At 39.8% G+C, this 15,711-nt stretch overlaps 1 protein-coding gene across 1 annotated transcript; it reads left to right on the top strand.

Annotated features, from left to right (window-relative positions):
- Window positions 1-7,637: 7,637 nt before the first annotated feature.
- pax9 (paired box 9) lies at window positions 7,638-15,502 on the top strand. The gene is given in 4 exon segments (XM_034144510.1): window positions 7,638-7,812; window positions 8,334-8,945; window positions 10,858-10,997; window positions 14,516-15,502. Coding segments are annotated over 4 exon segments (1,014 nt in total). The 5' UTR covers window positions 7,638-7,808; the 3' UTR covers window positions 14,774-15,502.
- Window positions 15,503-15,711: the final 209 nt, after the last annotated feature.

Genomic DNA, 15,711 nt, shown 5'->3' with positions numbered 1-15,711 from the left:
CTGTTACTGTCTATCCAGACCGTCAGATACAAAAGCACTTAGGATGCTAATGTTAGATCAATCAAAAACTAATTTGATAAGCCTTCACTTGGTATGATGCACTTCAAAGTATCACACCTTTTTTACTTCACTATGTTCAGACAGCAAAAGTATCTATGTAATTTACAGAATAGGATTGTATAAATAAAACATTCAATTTGTAAATTATGACTGACATTAAAATACCAAATACACAAGTACTTCCACTAAGGAGCTAAAAACTTTAATTTGTTTCAGTAATGACTTGATCATTTCACTCCTAAGTGTCCACCAGATGGCGCCACTGTATTTTAAAATAAACATGATGTCTGTGTTGACACTAATCGGCAGCATCAGTGACCCTCTGCAGACAGTCTGACCAAAAAGAAAGACCTTTGATTACGCGTGCACCTTATTGACTGTAGGACACAACAGGAAGTGTCTGATTTCAGGAGCTTTTGTTGCTTAATGTGCACTGCGCTCTCCCTTATTATTATCATTCTGCACTCACCCTCACTGTACCTGAGCCTCCTGTCAACATATGCAGCTTCAGGTTCCAAAACATGTTATTAAATAAAGCAATAAAAAGCATGAGCCTGCCTCACCTTTTATCCATGTTGGGAGTGGCACTGCACGCCGCTTTGAGGAGGCCGCATTCAATCCTGTGAACCTCACTCTTCTTCTTTCACAGACGCACACAAATGAAATTGAAAAAATGGATTACAAGTTATTCTCATTGCTGTCAACTCCAACTTGTACTCGTTTGTTTTTCTGTCTGGCTGAATGTCAGCTAATTAAATAACACAAATAAATCAGAGGAGTTGTATTTTAACACAATTCTCACTGACATTATACATCTGACTGTGTGTTTGTTTATGAGGATATTGAATACTCACTCAGTAATCTAATAACACTATGTACAAATCTGACGCTCGGTGTGCCCACAACTGACGAATTGCAGGAGTGTTTCTGCGCCTACGCGGGGATCTTAATGTACGAGGTCATTTAATATAAATGCAATCCAGGTATGACTCAACCATTCCCCGAGTTTAGCGCATAACGCCGCGGTGTGGTCTGCATCAACACCCCATTTGCACTTTTCTGTACAAAGGAAATGCCGCGTAAAAGCGCACTAAAGGTGCAGCTCTCCGTTTTTTCCCAGTGTCCTTGGCTCCGGACAAAGAGCGCTCCAAATTAGGGCGGAATGAAATATCTAATACTAATGGATGCCAGGTGCCAGACGAACAGATGTCAAAGTGATGTATGCTTAAAAGTGTCGTAAATATTGTTTCTTTTTTGTGCCACTCCGCTGAAACCCGGGCCTGGCCTCTGAAACACGAATACAACCGTCGTTAACCTGCGATCGTCCTCATTAAGGCCGCACTAAAGTTCTAACCTGCAGAAAGACTTTAATGGTGTCAGTGCAGTTTGGGCTGCAAAGGTTAGAGTCATCAGTGCGGGGTATTTTAAAGGCGAGCGAAGGCTCCATATATAGACCTGCGGGCGGCCTTATCGCGCATTAAAGCTTCATATAGTCTTATTTGTATCAATCCGCATAGACGACACCACAGCTCTCTGCGCCTTAATACCCGGATTAGGGGTGCTTTAGGCGACAGGGCCTTGAAAGCAGCACACACACACACTCTCTCTCTCGCTCTCTCTCTCTCTCTCTAACTCTCCGCACGTGTGTATCTTAATGCAGATGTCAGTCAGTTTGGGGACAGTTAGTATAAAATGACAGACCTCCAACCCCTCAAACAAGAAATCACTGCGCGTCCCCATAATAACCTATTAGTGGTGACTTGGATTTCCCGCAGGATCATACTGGGAACATTAAACCGGGACCTTTTTTTTCTTTCAGCATATTTCTCTGGAGAATCCGAGCAGCACCACGGATCTGCACACGCGTGTACTACAGATAAATCTGTCTGGCACTGTATTTTTTAAAACGTATTTATTTTCACAGCACAAAGTCTTACAGTCAAAGCGTCTCAATCCATTTACTTGTCTCTGGTGTTTTGAAAGTTCAGGCCCACTGACAGAGTCACGCATGATGTCAGGTTGCAAGGCGGATGGATCTGATTATGAACAAAAAAACAAATAACTGCATGCTAAATAGAGCCTGCACAGCTGTGGTCTTAATGAGATTACTGATAATGTTAGAAATTGCAATTGATAATTGAGGGACGTGACTCATAGGTAATAAATAAAAACAGATTATCAAAGTGTCAACAACTGAAATTACCGATATTGTTTTCTATTTTCCAGTCGAGTAGTTATAGTTGTTTTCTTTAACCGAATAAAGTATTTTCTGTAAAGTTATATCTGAGAAACACTTTTTTTGAACGTCGAAATCATGACTGAATAGCCATTTTTGAGCGGGCTTTTTTACTTTAAAATTATATTATTTCGTTTGCCAATATTTTAACTTCTGAAATTGTGTTTTTTTTAAATAAATAACTATGGCTTATTTTGCTCTTAATGGGCAGTACAAGATAATAGGAGTTAAATGGAATTATTGGTGATGTAAATTGATTTGTTGTCGATTGTGTCCATGTATTTCCTCATGTCTTTGGTTTCTATTTAACTTCCGGCAGACCTATTATCTAACAGATTGAAGAACGAAGAGAGATTTTTTGTAAAACTAATTAATACAATATATAAAAGGCTTAATAAATACAAATGTGTGACCTGCTTTATTTGGATTGCAGGTGTATTAAACCGTTTAGTAAAACATTAAGATGGAGGAAGAGGAATCCACTCATCATCATTATTCTTCTTCACAGCGATAACTGGATTTGACATGTGGTGAATATAAATGCACATTATACAATGTCATCCCTAAATTATCTTTACAGTTTAAAGCTTTGATTCTGACTAGATTCTTTAAAGCGTGAACTCTATTTTAAGATGAGAAAGAGGTTATTTATCGTCGTGAGTTCGTTACAGTTTTCGACCGAGTTTATTTAAGTGGTCTGAGTCTCACTGTCATAAAGCAAATAGGTGGATTATAAAATGCCATTCGAGATTGGTTTTAAGAATTTCAATTATAGCCTACAAATAGACACCCTTGAGAAATAAAAACACATTTTCGTAAGATCCACACCATTTTCGGTTGATTTAAGATTTTTCTAAAAAACTTTAGTACTTTCCACATGAGTGTATCCCATCACCACCGACCCAAAATAGATATGCACATCCTCTTAACACTACGGTTCTTTTATAGTTTTTGATCAAAATACATCGAGATCTGGCAATTTATGCGCACGTTTCCAATCTGACTCTGATTTCTAGAAACCTGGACAGGTATTTTTTTCACAACTCGAGCTGTATTTGATCTGTCTCGTTGTGGTGACAACAAAAGTTCCCTCAGGTCCTCACTTGCTGGAAAATGTGGAATTTAAAAACAAAATGTGGTTTGCTCTCACACGAAGAAGATAGCTGAGGTGGGAGTATGTGTCTCATCACATTTGATATCTGTACAGTGTGTAGATGTAAACAAAGTCACTTACGTTTTTGTTGGCTCAGCACTTTTCTTTCCTCTGGTCACATCTCTCAGACTGCAGCTGTTATATAATTTATAATTGAGTATATTTGGAGTGATTTATATTCCTGGATATTTGGAAATGTGGCATACAGTACAGTTTTCTGTGAAACGCACGAACAGTTTTTGTTTTTTTCTGACACTTTTAACCCTTGAGAGTGGATGCATAATTTAAGAAATTATGGGAGTTACGGTGACAAATCAGAATAAATACTAGTAATTTTACTGGTATGTCGTTTTTGTAAATGTTAATGATACATATCTTTCATATTTACCTGATAAATAATGAAATATTGATGCATTTTGTTTCCTCTGCACTTCATCCATGCTGGTGGGCATCTCCTCCAATTCTGTATCATCTGGGACAAACTGCACCTTATTTATAGAACTAAAACAATTACTGAAATAAGCAGCACAAATATATTTTCGCCTTCACACTTCTTTCTTCATCTTGAGTCAATAAGGACCTTCTCTGCCCGTGAAATCAATTATGAGCAAAGCAAACAAGCAAAGCAAACCCTGCAGATAATTTATCATAATAAGTATTATACTAGTTCAAATCTTAAGCTATAGCTGGATCCATCATATACAGTATTTACCCTTTTCCTTCTGTATATACACCTTACAACCTTATAAGTACATTACTGCTTTGTGTACTTTCGCAGCAAGGCTGTTGTTTGGATGCTTAACTCAAGTATATTACCATTATGACATAATTGTACTTTACTTGAGTACTTTCACGTTGTGCTACTTTATACTTCGACTCCACATAGCCAAATGTTGTACTTTTACTCCACAACATTTATTTAACACATCCTGGTGACATAAAACACGTTATATGCTTAAATGATATGATGCAGTAGCCTACTTTACTTCTAATATATAAATACAACACAGTATTTGAAAAGTATATACAATTGGCTCCATGCGTTAGTTATAATATCAGGATAATATATTTTGTAAGAATGCAATACTTTGAAAGTGCTGTTTTGCTACTTTTACTTTGACTCCATGTAGCTGATAATACTTCTGTAATTCCACCTAAGTAATATTTTAAATTGAGGACTTTTACTTAATGGAGTACTTCAATAATATTTGTTTCTCTGTTACATAAGTATATGCAACCTCAGCGACATGATTGGGATGATCTAATTTCGTTGTTTTAGCTCTCCGTTCATGCTTATCTAAAATATCTTGCATCTCCAAGAGCTGAATTCCATCTCATTGGATTACATGCTCCTGTACTTCAAGTGTAACATAATTCATTGGAAGCCATTTTTAAAATGTAATGCAACTTTTTTAAGGAAAACAAATACTTTTATAAAGAAAAACCTGATGTTAAAACGTAGCTGCTTGTCACTCTGCATCAAACATACTCAACGAATGTGTCAGGATAGTATTAACAAAAGGCCTTCAAGCAATACATGAGATATAATGAAGGCACAGTGATTACTTGAGGTAGAATCTGTAGTGCACATTTTTGCAAATAAACCCTTAAAGCACCGGACATCCAACCAATGTTGAAACAAGAAATCCAGAAAATATTCTGGACTCGCAAAAACGCATTTTTAAAACACAAGTTGTTTTAATTGTATGTAGCCATGGAGAATATAAAGTGGATTCATTTAGGCTGCAAATCTGATTATTATCATGTGAGAGGCCCACAGCAGAATATTTGAGGGAGGATAAATCTGGTGCCAAATCCACAGAAACGAAGATGCTGGAATAAATATATGTCTCCTGCAGAGACGAAGCTCTGAGTCCATCGTTACACAATTTGTCTGACAAGTGATGCGTTGCCTTCAACAACTCAATTCGACATGGACGAGTTTTGTCTTGTGAGCTGCAGCGGCATGTGACAGCCATGTCGAGTCTGGATATCATTATTAACAATCTGCGCTTCAATTCCAACGCATAATAATAATAATAATAAACTAATAATAGCTTCGCAATGACTCTTCGGTGCAATTATCACATACTTTGACTAACTTTTGTACAATTATTTCAATAACCATACAGTTAACATTTTCCAGTTGTGTGATAACAGGGTTTTGTGGCTGCAGCGTAATGCATGCTCAGGTGGGCTATCATCTATTATAGCCTATCACAGGGGGAAGAAGGAGGAAGTTCAGGTGTCCGTTTAGCCAAAGATGGAGCAGTTTGCGCAGACCTTTGATCCCTCACCACTGACCTTTTGTTATTTCAGCCACCAGAGGAACCTCAATGGAAACAAGTTGAGCACGTTTCCCCACGGTAAACATTATCCTTGACGCATTAGTGGCCTGTGAGCGGAGCAGGGTGGGCAGGTGGGGGCAAACGCGATGTTAAAAAAATAAATAAACAAACATAAAAATAGTAAAACATAAAAACTTCAGACACTAGGCCATCTTAAAGCAAACAACGCTTTATGTAAACAAAGGTATTTTGCGAAAAACGGTCAAATACGTTTCCCTATGAAGCCCGTCTATACTGACTTGAATTAGTGTTAGGCCCACGCTGCTATATGTGCAATTTCAGAGATTTATGCCATCCTGAGAAGGTGGGAAACTAAACCGAAAAATGTAGGTGTAGTACCTCCAATATCCAGCCCACTGAGCTCAAACAAATACTGAGAAATACTTAGTGTGTATTTTTGGCCCCTCACAGGCTTTTCTGTGTTTAATGTCAGCGGAGGTTTTCAACAATATTCCTAATTGCACGGCTGTACAGGAGCCCCGTTTGATGTTTACATGCACGTTGATCCCTCTCGGTAGATGAAGGTCAGTCATGCGCCATGGCCTTTTTAAAATATGTCACGAGAAAACCCAAAGCATGTGTCACGATGGGGAGAGAGTGAAGGCGCAAAGTTATGGCGTGTGTTTGTTTCTCGTGTCGGGAAGCAACAAATCTTTCTTATGGCCTGCAAGTGGTTTCTGTACGGAGAGAGCAGGAAGCGGAGGAAGCAAAGCTAGAAATAATCCCTTAAGCAGATACTGGTCTAAGGACGTTTAGCCTGAAAGATAGTTATGGAGAGATTAACACATACGATTATTTCCTTAGAGCTCGTTTTAGCTTTACCTTTGCGGTTCATAATTGGCAAAAACGCAACACTTGGCCTGTCCGGTGCGAGGCCTTAATGCAGATGAAATTGCAAAGGAAAGGTAAATTATTGAGTTAAAATAGCACTTTAAAGTGATGTTCGTTTCACGCGTAAACAAAAAAAAAACACTTCATTTTTAGGCCAAATTTAAAATATTGATCCAAGAGATAAATATGGCGTCTGTGATTTATTTTCAAACAACATGACAAGACAAATTATTTACAAAGTGTTGGCCTTGGTTTACATATTATCCACGTGAAGGATTAGTTTATGGCGTGTGTTAAAAAGTGTAGGGCTGTTTGGTGCGTAAACGTGAGTAAAAAGCGGAGCGACAAATGATCACAAAAGTATGATGATCCTCGATTGCACTGAGATTCAATTAACCAACATCAAAAATAATCAATATTTTCTCCCAATTTCCTTAATGATGCCATTCTAAAGATTGATATGAAGGGTATTGAAGTGGCGCGTAAAAGCCCCCAAACTCAGGTTTTCTGCCTTTTGATTTTCAATTGAACTCGAACCTTTTTGTCTGTGTTAAAGGTTTCAGCTGTGGTGTAAAAACAAAACAAAAATAATCAATTCATTATAAGTTACAGGGTTTAAAATGTAGAAGCTTGTGGGTTTTCATTAAAAAAACATTTCTGGTGATGGTTCTTTGTGATGGTTTCCAAATGGAGCTTTTTACACATATTTTATGTAGTGCCACATCTAAAGATCTGATCCAAAATCTTGATATATCTTTATACTCACCATATCTGTGTCAATAACAAAAGCATTCATGGTGCTATATCCCAGCTTTGCTTTCTGGTGGGAGCGAGCAGGACGAGGAGGAGGACTGGGGGGATCTCTGTGGACTTGTCATGTCAAACTTTTGGACCAATAGCAGCAAAGCTTTGAGCGATCCCGAAAGTCTAATGGAGAGTTGAGCCAATCAGCGGCGGAGAAGCTCTGGAAGTCCAGCCTCCTAATTTCAACAGATTGAAATGTAAGCCTGTCTCCAGCGCCGTCAGGAAACAGATCGAGCATTTTGTCCCTCTTGTTCCTTATCGCGCAAGAAGATTTTCGTAGACGCGGTTTTGGACAGTGGACACGCTGGACGAGGAGCAGGATCCACGCAGGAGGCACAACCCGGACGCCGTGCTCTTCCTTTGCGGCTTTAACACGATGGGTGAGTTCATGTGGGATCGTTTTTTTCTTGTCAGGGATGCAGCGAAAGGTCCGACGGCAAGGTGGGAGAGATATGAAGAGATACCGTGTATGTGATGTTCTTGATGGGTCAGATAAGTCTGGACTCCAGAGGAAGACACCAGCATACTGAATTATGACATTTGTCAGAAACATGCGAGTTCTACCATCCGCGTAAAGTTTAGCGACAACTTTCTGCCAGTTATGGGTTGGTACATTTTATTAAAAAAAAACAAAAAGGTCAAAATGAACTATTTTGTATTTTACAGTAAAAACTTTTTTCGTGAATGCACTAGCAATGTGCTATACTATACTATAATGGGCTATTACTACATGTTAAGCGCTTGGATAACACTCTGATTGTGCACAATTAAGTGTTTGTTAATACATTTCAGGCATTTTAAATGTGCAGTTTAACCCGGGTTAAAGAGTCTTTGGTGGGCCTCAGTTACCTAATAGCTTTCTCATTGTTGTGCTCGTTTGTGTGTTTGTTTTTGACACCAGAGCCTGCCTTCGGTGAGGTGAACCAGCTCGGCGGTGTTTTCGTGAACGGCAGGCCGCTCCCCAACGCGATCCGGCTCCGGATAGTGGAGCTGGCCCAGCTCGGGATCCGACCCTGTGACATCAGCCGGCAGCTGCGGGTGTCCCACGGCTGCGTCAGCAAGATCCTGGCCCGATACAACGAGACCGGCTCCATCCTCCCAGGGGCCATCGGAGGCAGCAAGCCGCGGGTCACCACGCCCACCGTGGTCAAGCACATACGGACATACAAGCAGAGGGACCCCGGGATTTTTGCCTGGGAGATCCGGGACAGGCTACTCGCCGACGGGGTTTGCGACAAGTTCAATCTGCCGTCAGTGAGCTCCATCAGCCGGATCCTCCGCAACAAGATCGGGAATCTGTCCCAGCAGAACCAGTACGAGTCAGGCAAGCAGCCTCACCCCCCGCCACAGCCAACGATACCCTACAACCACTTATACTCATACCCGACATCCAAAGTGCCCACTCCCCCAGGCATGCACACCCTTCCCGGACACATGGCCATGCACAGGATATGGCCTTCCTCGCACTCTGTCACAGATATTCTGGGGATACGGTCTATTACAGAGCAACAAAGTAAGCATGGCTGCACGGAGGGCGGTTGCATTTGATTATTGCACTACATTTAAACAGCTTTTTGAAAGGGGGTTTTGCTCGCAAGGATGTGAATGTTTGAAAGAGAATTTTATTTTTTTACTTTGAGTTATTGTAATTGTTTTTATAGTCCTCCAAAAGTAACCACTTGGTCTTTATGACCTCCATAGAGGGATAGAGCTTAAATGCCATTTGACCTGCCGGCTGATATTGATTTGAAAGGGAGGCAGGTTAGTCCAGAAACAGATGGTTTGGCTTGCAGTAATAATTAAGAGGCGGATGTGGAATATTAGAGGGACAGCGGAGGGAAAGGCAGTGGGATGAAGTGCATCAAAATGAGGTGTGCTGAATGTTTGCCATGACTCGGAGCCAGACATTTTGTGTAGGGCTGCGTGTCCTGCAGGTTTGACGGTGATTCGGGTCCTAAGTACTAGCTTGACATTAATAGGCGTTTTCTGCTGTATGTTTGTCGTGTATGTGTGCGACATGCAGGTAGGCCCGGATAGCTTTGGCTTGCACTCAACAAGACCACAACTGTTTTGGAAACAGTGAAACAGGATCCGGCATAAATCAGTGTTAATGGCCGGCTCGGTGTTGTGAAAGGGATTTTCGGAGAGCTTGTTTTCCAGTGGCAGGAAGCGAAGTGCTGTCAGTCCTTAGCGAGCCGTCGTGCTGTCAGGATTCATGGCTACAAGGCACACAAACACGCCCTGCTCCTCTCCACTTTTACCGCCTTGCGAAAAGCTAACTTGGGCAATCTAAACAAGACAAATGTGAGGCAGATATCCACGAGAAATCACAAGTGGGAGGAATGTGTTTTTGAAAGGCTGCCTTTTTCAAACAATTTGTGCATTTTTAAGTTATGAGCAGATGTTTGTGGCAAGTTTTAAATGCAACGTTTTAATGGAGATTGGTGGGATAAGAGCTCGTTTTTGATTGAGTGATTTCACAAGTCAGATAACTACATAATATTAATATATTTGGAATGTATGAAAAATGGGAAATAGACCTAGTAATTAAACAATCCAAACACAGTGTGCAGGAGTAAGTAGGCCTATCATAAGCTATTCTTTATTTAACTTGAGTTTTTTTTATTTTACGCGCATACAGACACACGATTAAAACGCACAAACTGCATTCAGTAAATTGCTGATATGTTGGGATTCAGTTACAAACATCAAAAATAATATTTACTCGTGTTCAATATTTTTAAAAGGCTCTTAATCGAGTTATAGCCTACCTTTGGTGGGCTTGCAATTCTCAGTGTAAACGTTGGGAGCTATATAATATCCATTACGCTCAAAGGAGGGAGACGGTGAAAGTAAATCTAATTTGTCCCCCGACAGGAAGACGCTTTGGTGGGCTGAAATGTCCCTGACCCTCCAGAGAGGCGTCTCTCCGCCCTGCCCATCTTCAGCTGGGCCTCAATCTGATTTTAAGGGGGAACTAAAACATTTAGTTCCACTCTGTCAATTTACTTTAAGGCCTGTTAAAAATACGCAAATTATAATTCTACCATTTTTCAATGTTCTTAGTCATAATGGCGAACAGAGAAAGTCGAGGCTAACCATTTTAAACTCCTATATTTTAAACGTCTTTATTACAAATATATCAATTTGCCGAGAGTTAGAAAGTGTCAATATCAGATTATGCAAATGTTGTGTTGTGGACACTGGAACTGATACTTTTGTTTACCTGAAAGGTTTTGTAAAACAAAGTACACGCACACGCATACGAAAGCCCATAGGATGTGTGATACATTTGGGCTTAAAATAACAAATAATCGCCTTTTAGTGCAAAATGTCACAGGGTTTATGTTCTTATGCAGCCTGGCTAACCTGGCCTGATGGATGCGGCCTGTGCGGATCTTTTTCCTCTCTTCTCCTTTTCTCAGTTAGTGACAGTCCATCCTTTTCCTGCGCCAAACTAGAAGAATAGAGCACTTTTAACAGGACTAATTTCCCACCAGCAAGCTCTCCACTAGTCAATGGCTTGGATAAACCGCATTTAGAACATCAAGCACAATACACACAGGTAAAACAAATATATAAATATCAAATAAATGTTGTAACCTAATTTGCAACAATAGAGTATATCCAAACTTCTGGCAAGTGCGTTAAACTCTTGAGTTTTCTCTAATATTTTAATTATTATTTATACAATTATGTGGCTAGGACTTTCCACAGCTTTAATGCTCTCCTTCTGTTGGCTAGCTGGTAATGGTGCCTTTTATAATATCTTGTTATTTTTTACTTCCATAGGGCCTGCTGCATGTTCAGTGCTTTTATGAATCATCCGAGTGTAACTCATTTAATATTTAGTCGGTTAAAGAGATTTGGATAGCCTTGTGATTCCTCTTGATTCTTGTTTTCCAGCTCGACATGTTAAGGTTTTTAAAATTAATTGTAGCGTGCTTAACACTCAGAAACTAGATGGACTCGTAAAAAAAAGACTCAGCATGTAATATATAGCCTTTTTTGGTTTCCTGGTAAATTATTAAAACATAGGCCCACAGGATTTTAATGGGTTGGTTTCAGTGTTAGGATCCATGTAGGATTTGGGCCAAGACTGCATGGAAGGAACACTGACCACAACAGCATGTGTCTTTTTCCTATTGCAAAAAACAAAATATGCAAGCTAATATTTTCGAAAAACAACTGCATATTAATAAATATTATGCACAAAGTTCTTAAAGTCAATACATAAACGTGCAACAGCCTAATCAAAGATACATCTGGGTTGGGGTTAATGCAGCGATTTTTTTCCACGAAACACATATTCACATTTAATAATTAAAAATAATGAAATAAAGTTTTCAAATGTTAAAGATCATACGCATAAGTAGGCTTATAAATGAATGTATGATATGGCTCCTTAGTCTCAAATTGTATGTCAAAAAATACATTTTAGTAGCTTGCTTTGCACTAAAGTGATTTCACATCATTTGGAAAAACAAATATATTTTTTGGTAGCTCGAGTACAAATATTTTAATGGGATTTTATTTTATTTTTTAAAAGTATAGGTACTATCTCCTTTTGACAGGGGCGTGCAATTCTCAAAAACGACAATTTCATGGCGCATAATTGACTTTTGCACTTTTATGACAAGGGTGGTATAGTTTTAATGCTCGTTACGCAGAAACAGCCCCGATGCAGTGAGATTAGCAGCAGAAGCAGCAGCTCGAAGTGACTGTCTGAGCGGTTAGAAAACTAACTGTACAAAAACAGAAGTGAGCCATTAAATGCAGAAAATAACAACTCTATAAATTACAGTTTATTGCATGAAAAACAGTGTATGGTGAAGCAAAGTAGTGTTCCACCATTAGACTGGAGGAGTTACCGTGCGTTTGTGCATCTGCTCACATCTGATGTTAAAGGGATCTGTGTTTGTGAGGGGAACAGTAACACAAAAAGATGTGTCATGCAAGGAGCGATCTGTAGTTTTATATTTTTCTGTTACTTTCCAAAAAAAAAGGCTCACGTTTTTCCACATTTTACTTTCCACTACAGGCCTAATTTTTTAACTCCCTAAGGTTGACAGTTATTGCTATAAGTTAATTCAAATGGGACCCTGAACGCATCTTGGGTCGGCCTAAATCACGCACTCCGACTCCGGTATGAGGCCAGAGGGCTGTGTAACATGTGGCCTAAAGGCGCTGTTTGCAGGGCAGATGCACCCATGGGACGCTCGGGGTTTTCTCTGGAAGAAGATGATCATTAAAATAGATTTAAGGTTAAGTCTCGAGCTCAGGGCGCGCGGCGGCTCGGACGTGATTCCGTTCATGTTTCGATTGAAACATTCAGTAAAAGTTGTTTTTTTACCACAAACACGTGTACGTAATATCATATTATTTTTCTTCGAGCAGGATAAACATGCCTTTTATTAGTTTTGATGATTTATTTTAATATAAACTATGGAAGCTGAGCGTGACAAAGTTAATCCGTTTGAGAGGTAATTATTTGAATGAATGTCGTCAATGCTTATTCAAACCTTATTCTGGTTTTACTTGTTCTTATTAATACTCATTCAAAAAGGCATGAAAACAGCTACACGTGTATTATTATAAATACAATATTCTGATTAACATAAGAACAGATTAACCTAACCTACTTTTTAAACGCAGCACACGTTGTTTCGTTAGGCAGCATAATGCATATTTTATAGATGTATAAATACTAAATAAACACAGTCCAAAAATATGTGTATACACAGTATAGTGTGAACGACATAAGTATATTAAATTACAACAGGTACACCTAAACAAACAATGCAATATAATACAAGAGTCATAAACACACCCTTTGTAAACTTTTTAATTTTGTTGACTTTGTGTCAGCATGTGTTGATTAAACTCTGTGGTCATTTCTGAGGAGAAGTGTTCTTGTAGTGATGCATTATACTGGAAGGTGTTTCCTGTTATATTGTTAGGAGTATACGTATTGTATGCCTACTGTATTGTGTGTGTGATTTATAATGCTTTTAGTTGGGGGAAGATGTCTTAATTTTTAGTGTTATTTAACATTTTTCCAACTAACTTAAAAAAGAAAGAATTCAACGCAGCTCAAAGTCTGTGTGGCTATTTCTGAAATAAGATTCAGTTTTGGTGAGCCAAGTGAAGACACACAAACACAAACAGAGCCCCACACGTACCCAACACAGACACCCACAGGCGCGCAAACACACAACTAGCTTTCTCTCTATGGTTTAGCTTGATAAATCACCACAAATGTCAGCTTGGAGCTAATTATTCATATATCTTTTGAGCAAAAAGCCGGCAATTCTGGCAGTCAATAAAAATAGGTCAACAAACACAGAAATGATCAGAATTTTAGAAATAGTTCTCAGTAGTCGCAGACCACCCAGGAACAGCAATTCGGCCTCCCTGTTGAAATGCTTTGGTGAATTCCTCAAGTTAGGTCCTGTCGCTGTGCCAGAAAAGCAAAGCCCATTCATTCTCCGAATCCTATGCTTGCCTGGTTCTCTATCATATTTCCCTTCTTCCTGGCCTTTCACTCTCAATCTCTCATGACATCTGTTTTGTGGCGCCCCCAACCACCCTGTCTCCCATCGTCTGACGTGCTATATCAACGCCGGCGGAGTAAACGTCCCCTTCTGGGCAGAAAACAAGTCCCTTAGACAGAGGGGTAATCATGCATGTATGGTTTTTATCCATGTTTAATATGTTCCAGGATCAGGAGAGAGCATAATTGATCATTCATACTTTCATCAAAATTGGGAAAATTGGTTTTTTTATGTGGTGGCTGTGAAGTTTGAATTTAAGGTTTCTGCCGTTTATAATTCAATCACTATTCCTTTCACTTTTCTCTACAGCTTTCCTCAGCTTTTTTCAATTATAACTCAACTGCTTGTGTGTGTCTTCTTGAATTGGGGGTCACTAAATAATGTAGCTAAAAATGGTCTTCTGTCAAATATTGTCCTTTTTTGACAAGCAAAACTACAAAATGGAAAACACAAAACATGATATTTCCACCAAGTCACCAGTGACCTTTGAGACATTTAACACAGATTTCTCTCTCTCTCTTGTCTCCAGACGCTGAATGGTTTGCCCACAGTGAACAGCTATGTCACAGCACCCAGCATCCCTCCCTACCACCCTCCCACCACCCAAGTGTCACCCTACATGGGGTACAGCGCCACCACGTCGGCCTTTGTGACCGGTCCCACATGGCAGCCGGGCAGTGGCAGTGCGCTATCTCCCCACAACTGTGACATCGCCGCCTTCTCGGCCTTCAAGGGCACGACGGCCCACCGTGACGCCATCCACCCAGTCACCGCCTCGGCACTGTGAAGTGGCGGGAGAGGAAGGGGGAGGGAGTGAGACCTGGCGAGGACAGAAGACACCGAGTCTGTCCCATGCGGCTTCATGCGATCCCTATGCCTCCTTTCTATGAAGGACTCGGCCCCAGGAACCATTTTTGTGCCCCCTTCTTGTCCCTGCGACACACAGTCACACCAAAGACACACAAGGAATAAACTAAATTCATTTTTTTAACAAACTTGTTTTCTGAGAGAAGAGACAGGTGTACTGAAGGACTGATGTAAGACTGCTACTCCATCCATCAACACAATTCCTCTCAGATTCTTTACTGCACACTTCTGCAAATGTCTTTGGGCAAAATGGGGTAATGTATAACTTCATGAGTAAGCAATCAAAGAAGAGGGGGAAACTTTGCATTAGTGTTTCAGGGTGTTTAATAATTGCTATCGTTTTTTTTTTTAAATATGTTTGTATGCTTTTTTGTGTTTTTTGATAAAAGCCTTATGGAGCATTGTTTTCCAACTTCTCTAAAAATGTAGCCTATGCGAGAGCTCCAGAGAGAAGTCTTATTTATTAGATTAAGGTACGTTGAATGAAGTGCAATTCGCCTTACAGACAACATGGGGATCTCCACGCATGTTTAGACAAAATTGGCATTGGTCTTATGTTGGAGTTTAGAGCATTAACAATTGACAAATGTTGCACAAGGAAATTGAATGTATCTTATTAAATTGTTTGGCTGTTATTGGTCTCCATGGAGTTTGCCTCAACAGTTTTTATTCTAAGAGAAGACATGAAATATAATTATCCTCCCAGTGTCAGTGTAGCTTACTCTAGGTCAATTCCGAATATTGTCGCGTGCCGGCCTGTTTTACATGAGCAGGAAACTGCTTTTCATAAATAATATATGTGCACGCTCAAACAAAGCCTGTGATTCTATTACCTAGCGCCACGGCTCACTAGGAGAG

Source organism: Trematomus bernacchii, unplaced genomic scaffold (assembly GCF_902827165.1).
Source record: "Trematomus bernacchii unplaced genomic scaffold, fTreBer1.1, whole genome shotgun sequence".
Taxonomy (NCBI): domain Eukaryota; kingdom Metazoa; phylum Chordata; class Actinopteri; order Perciformes; family Nototheniidae; genus Trematomus; species Trematomus bernacchii.
This window is presented reverse-complemented; position numbering and strand designations above follow the sequence as displayed.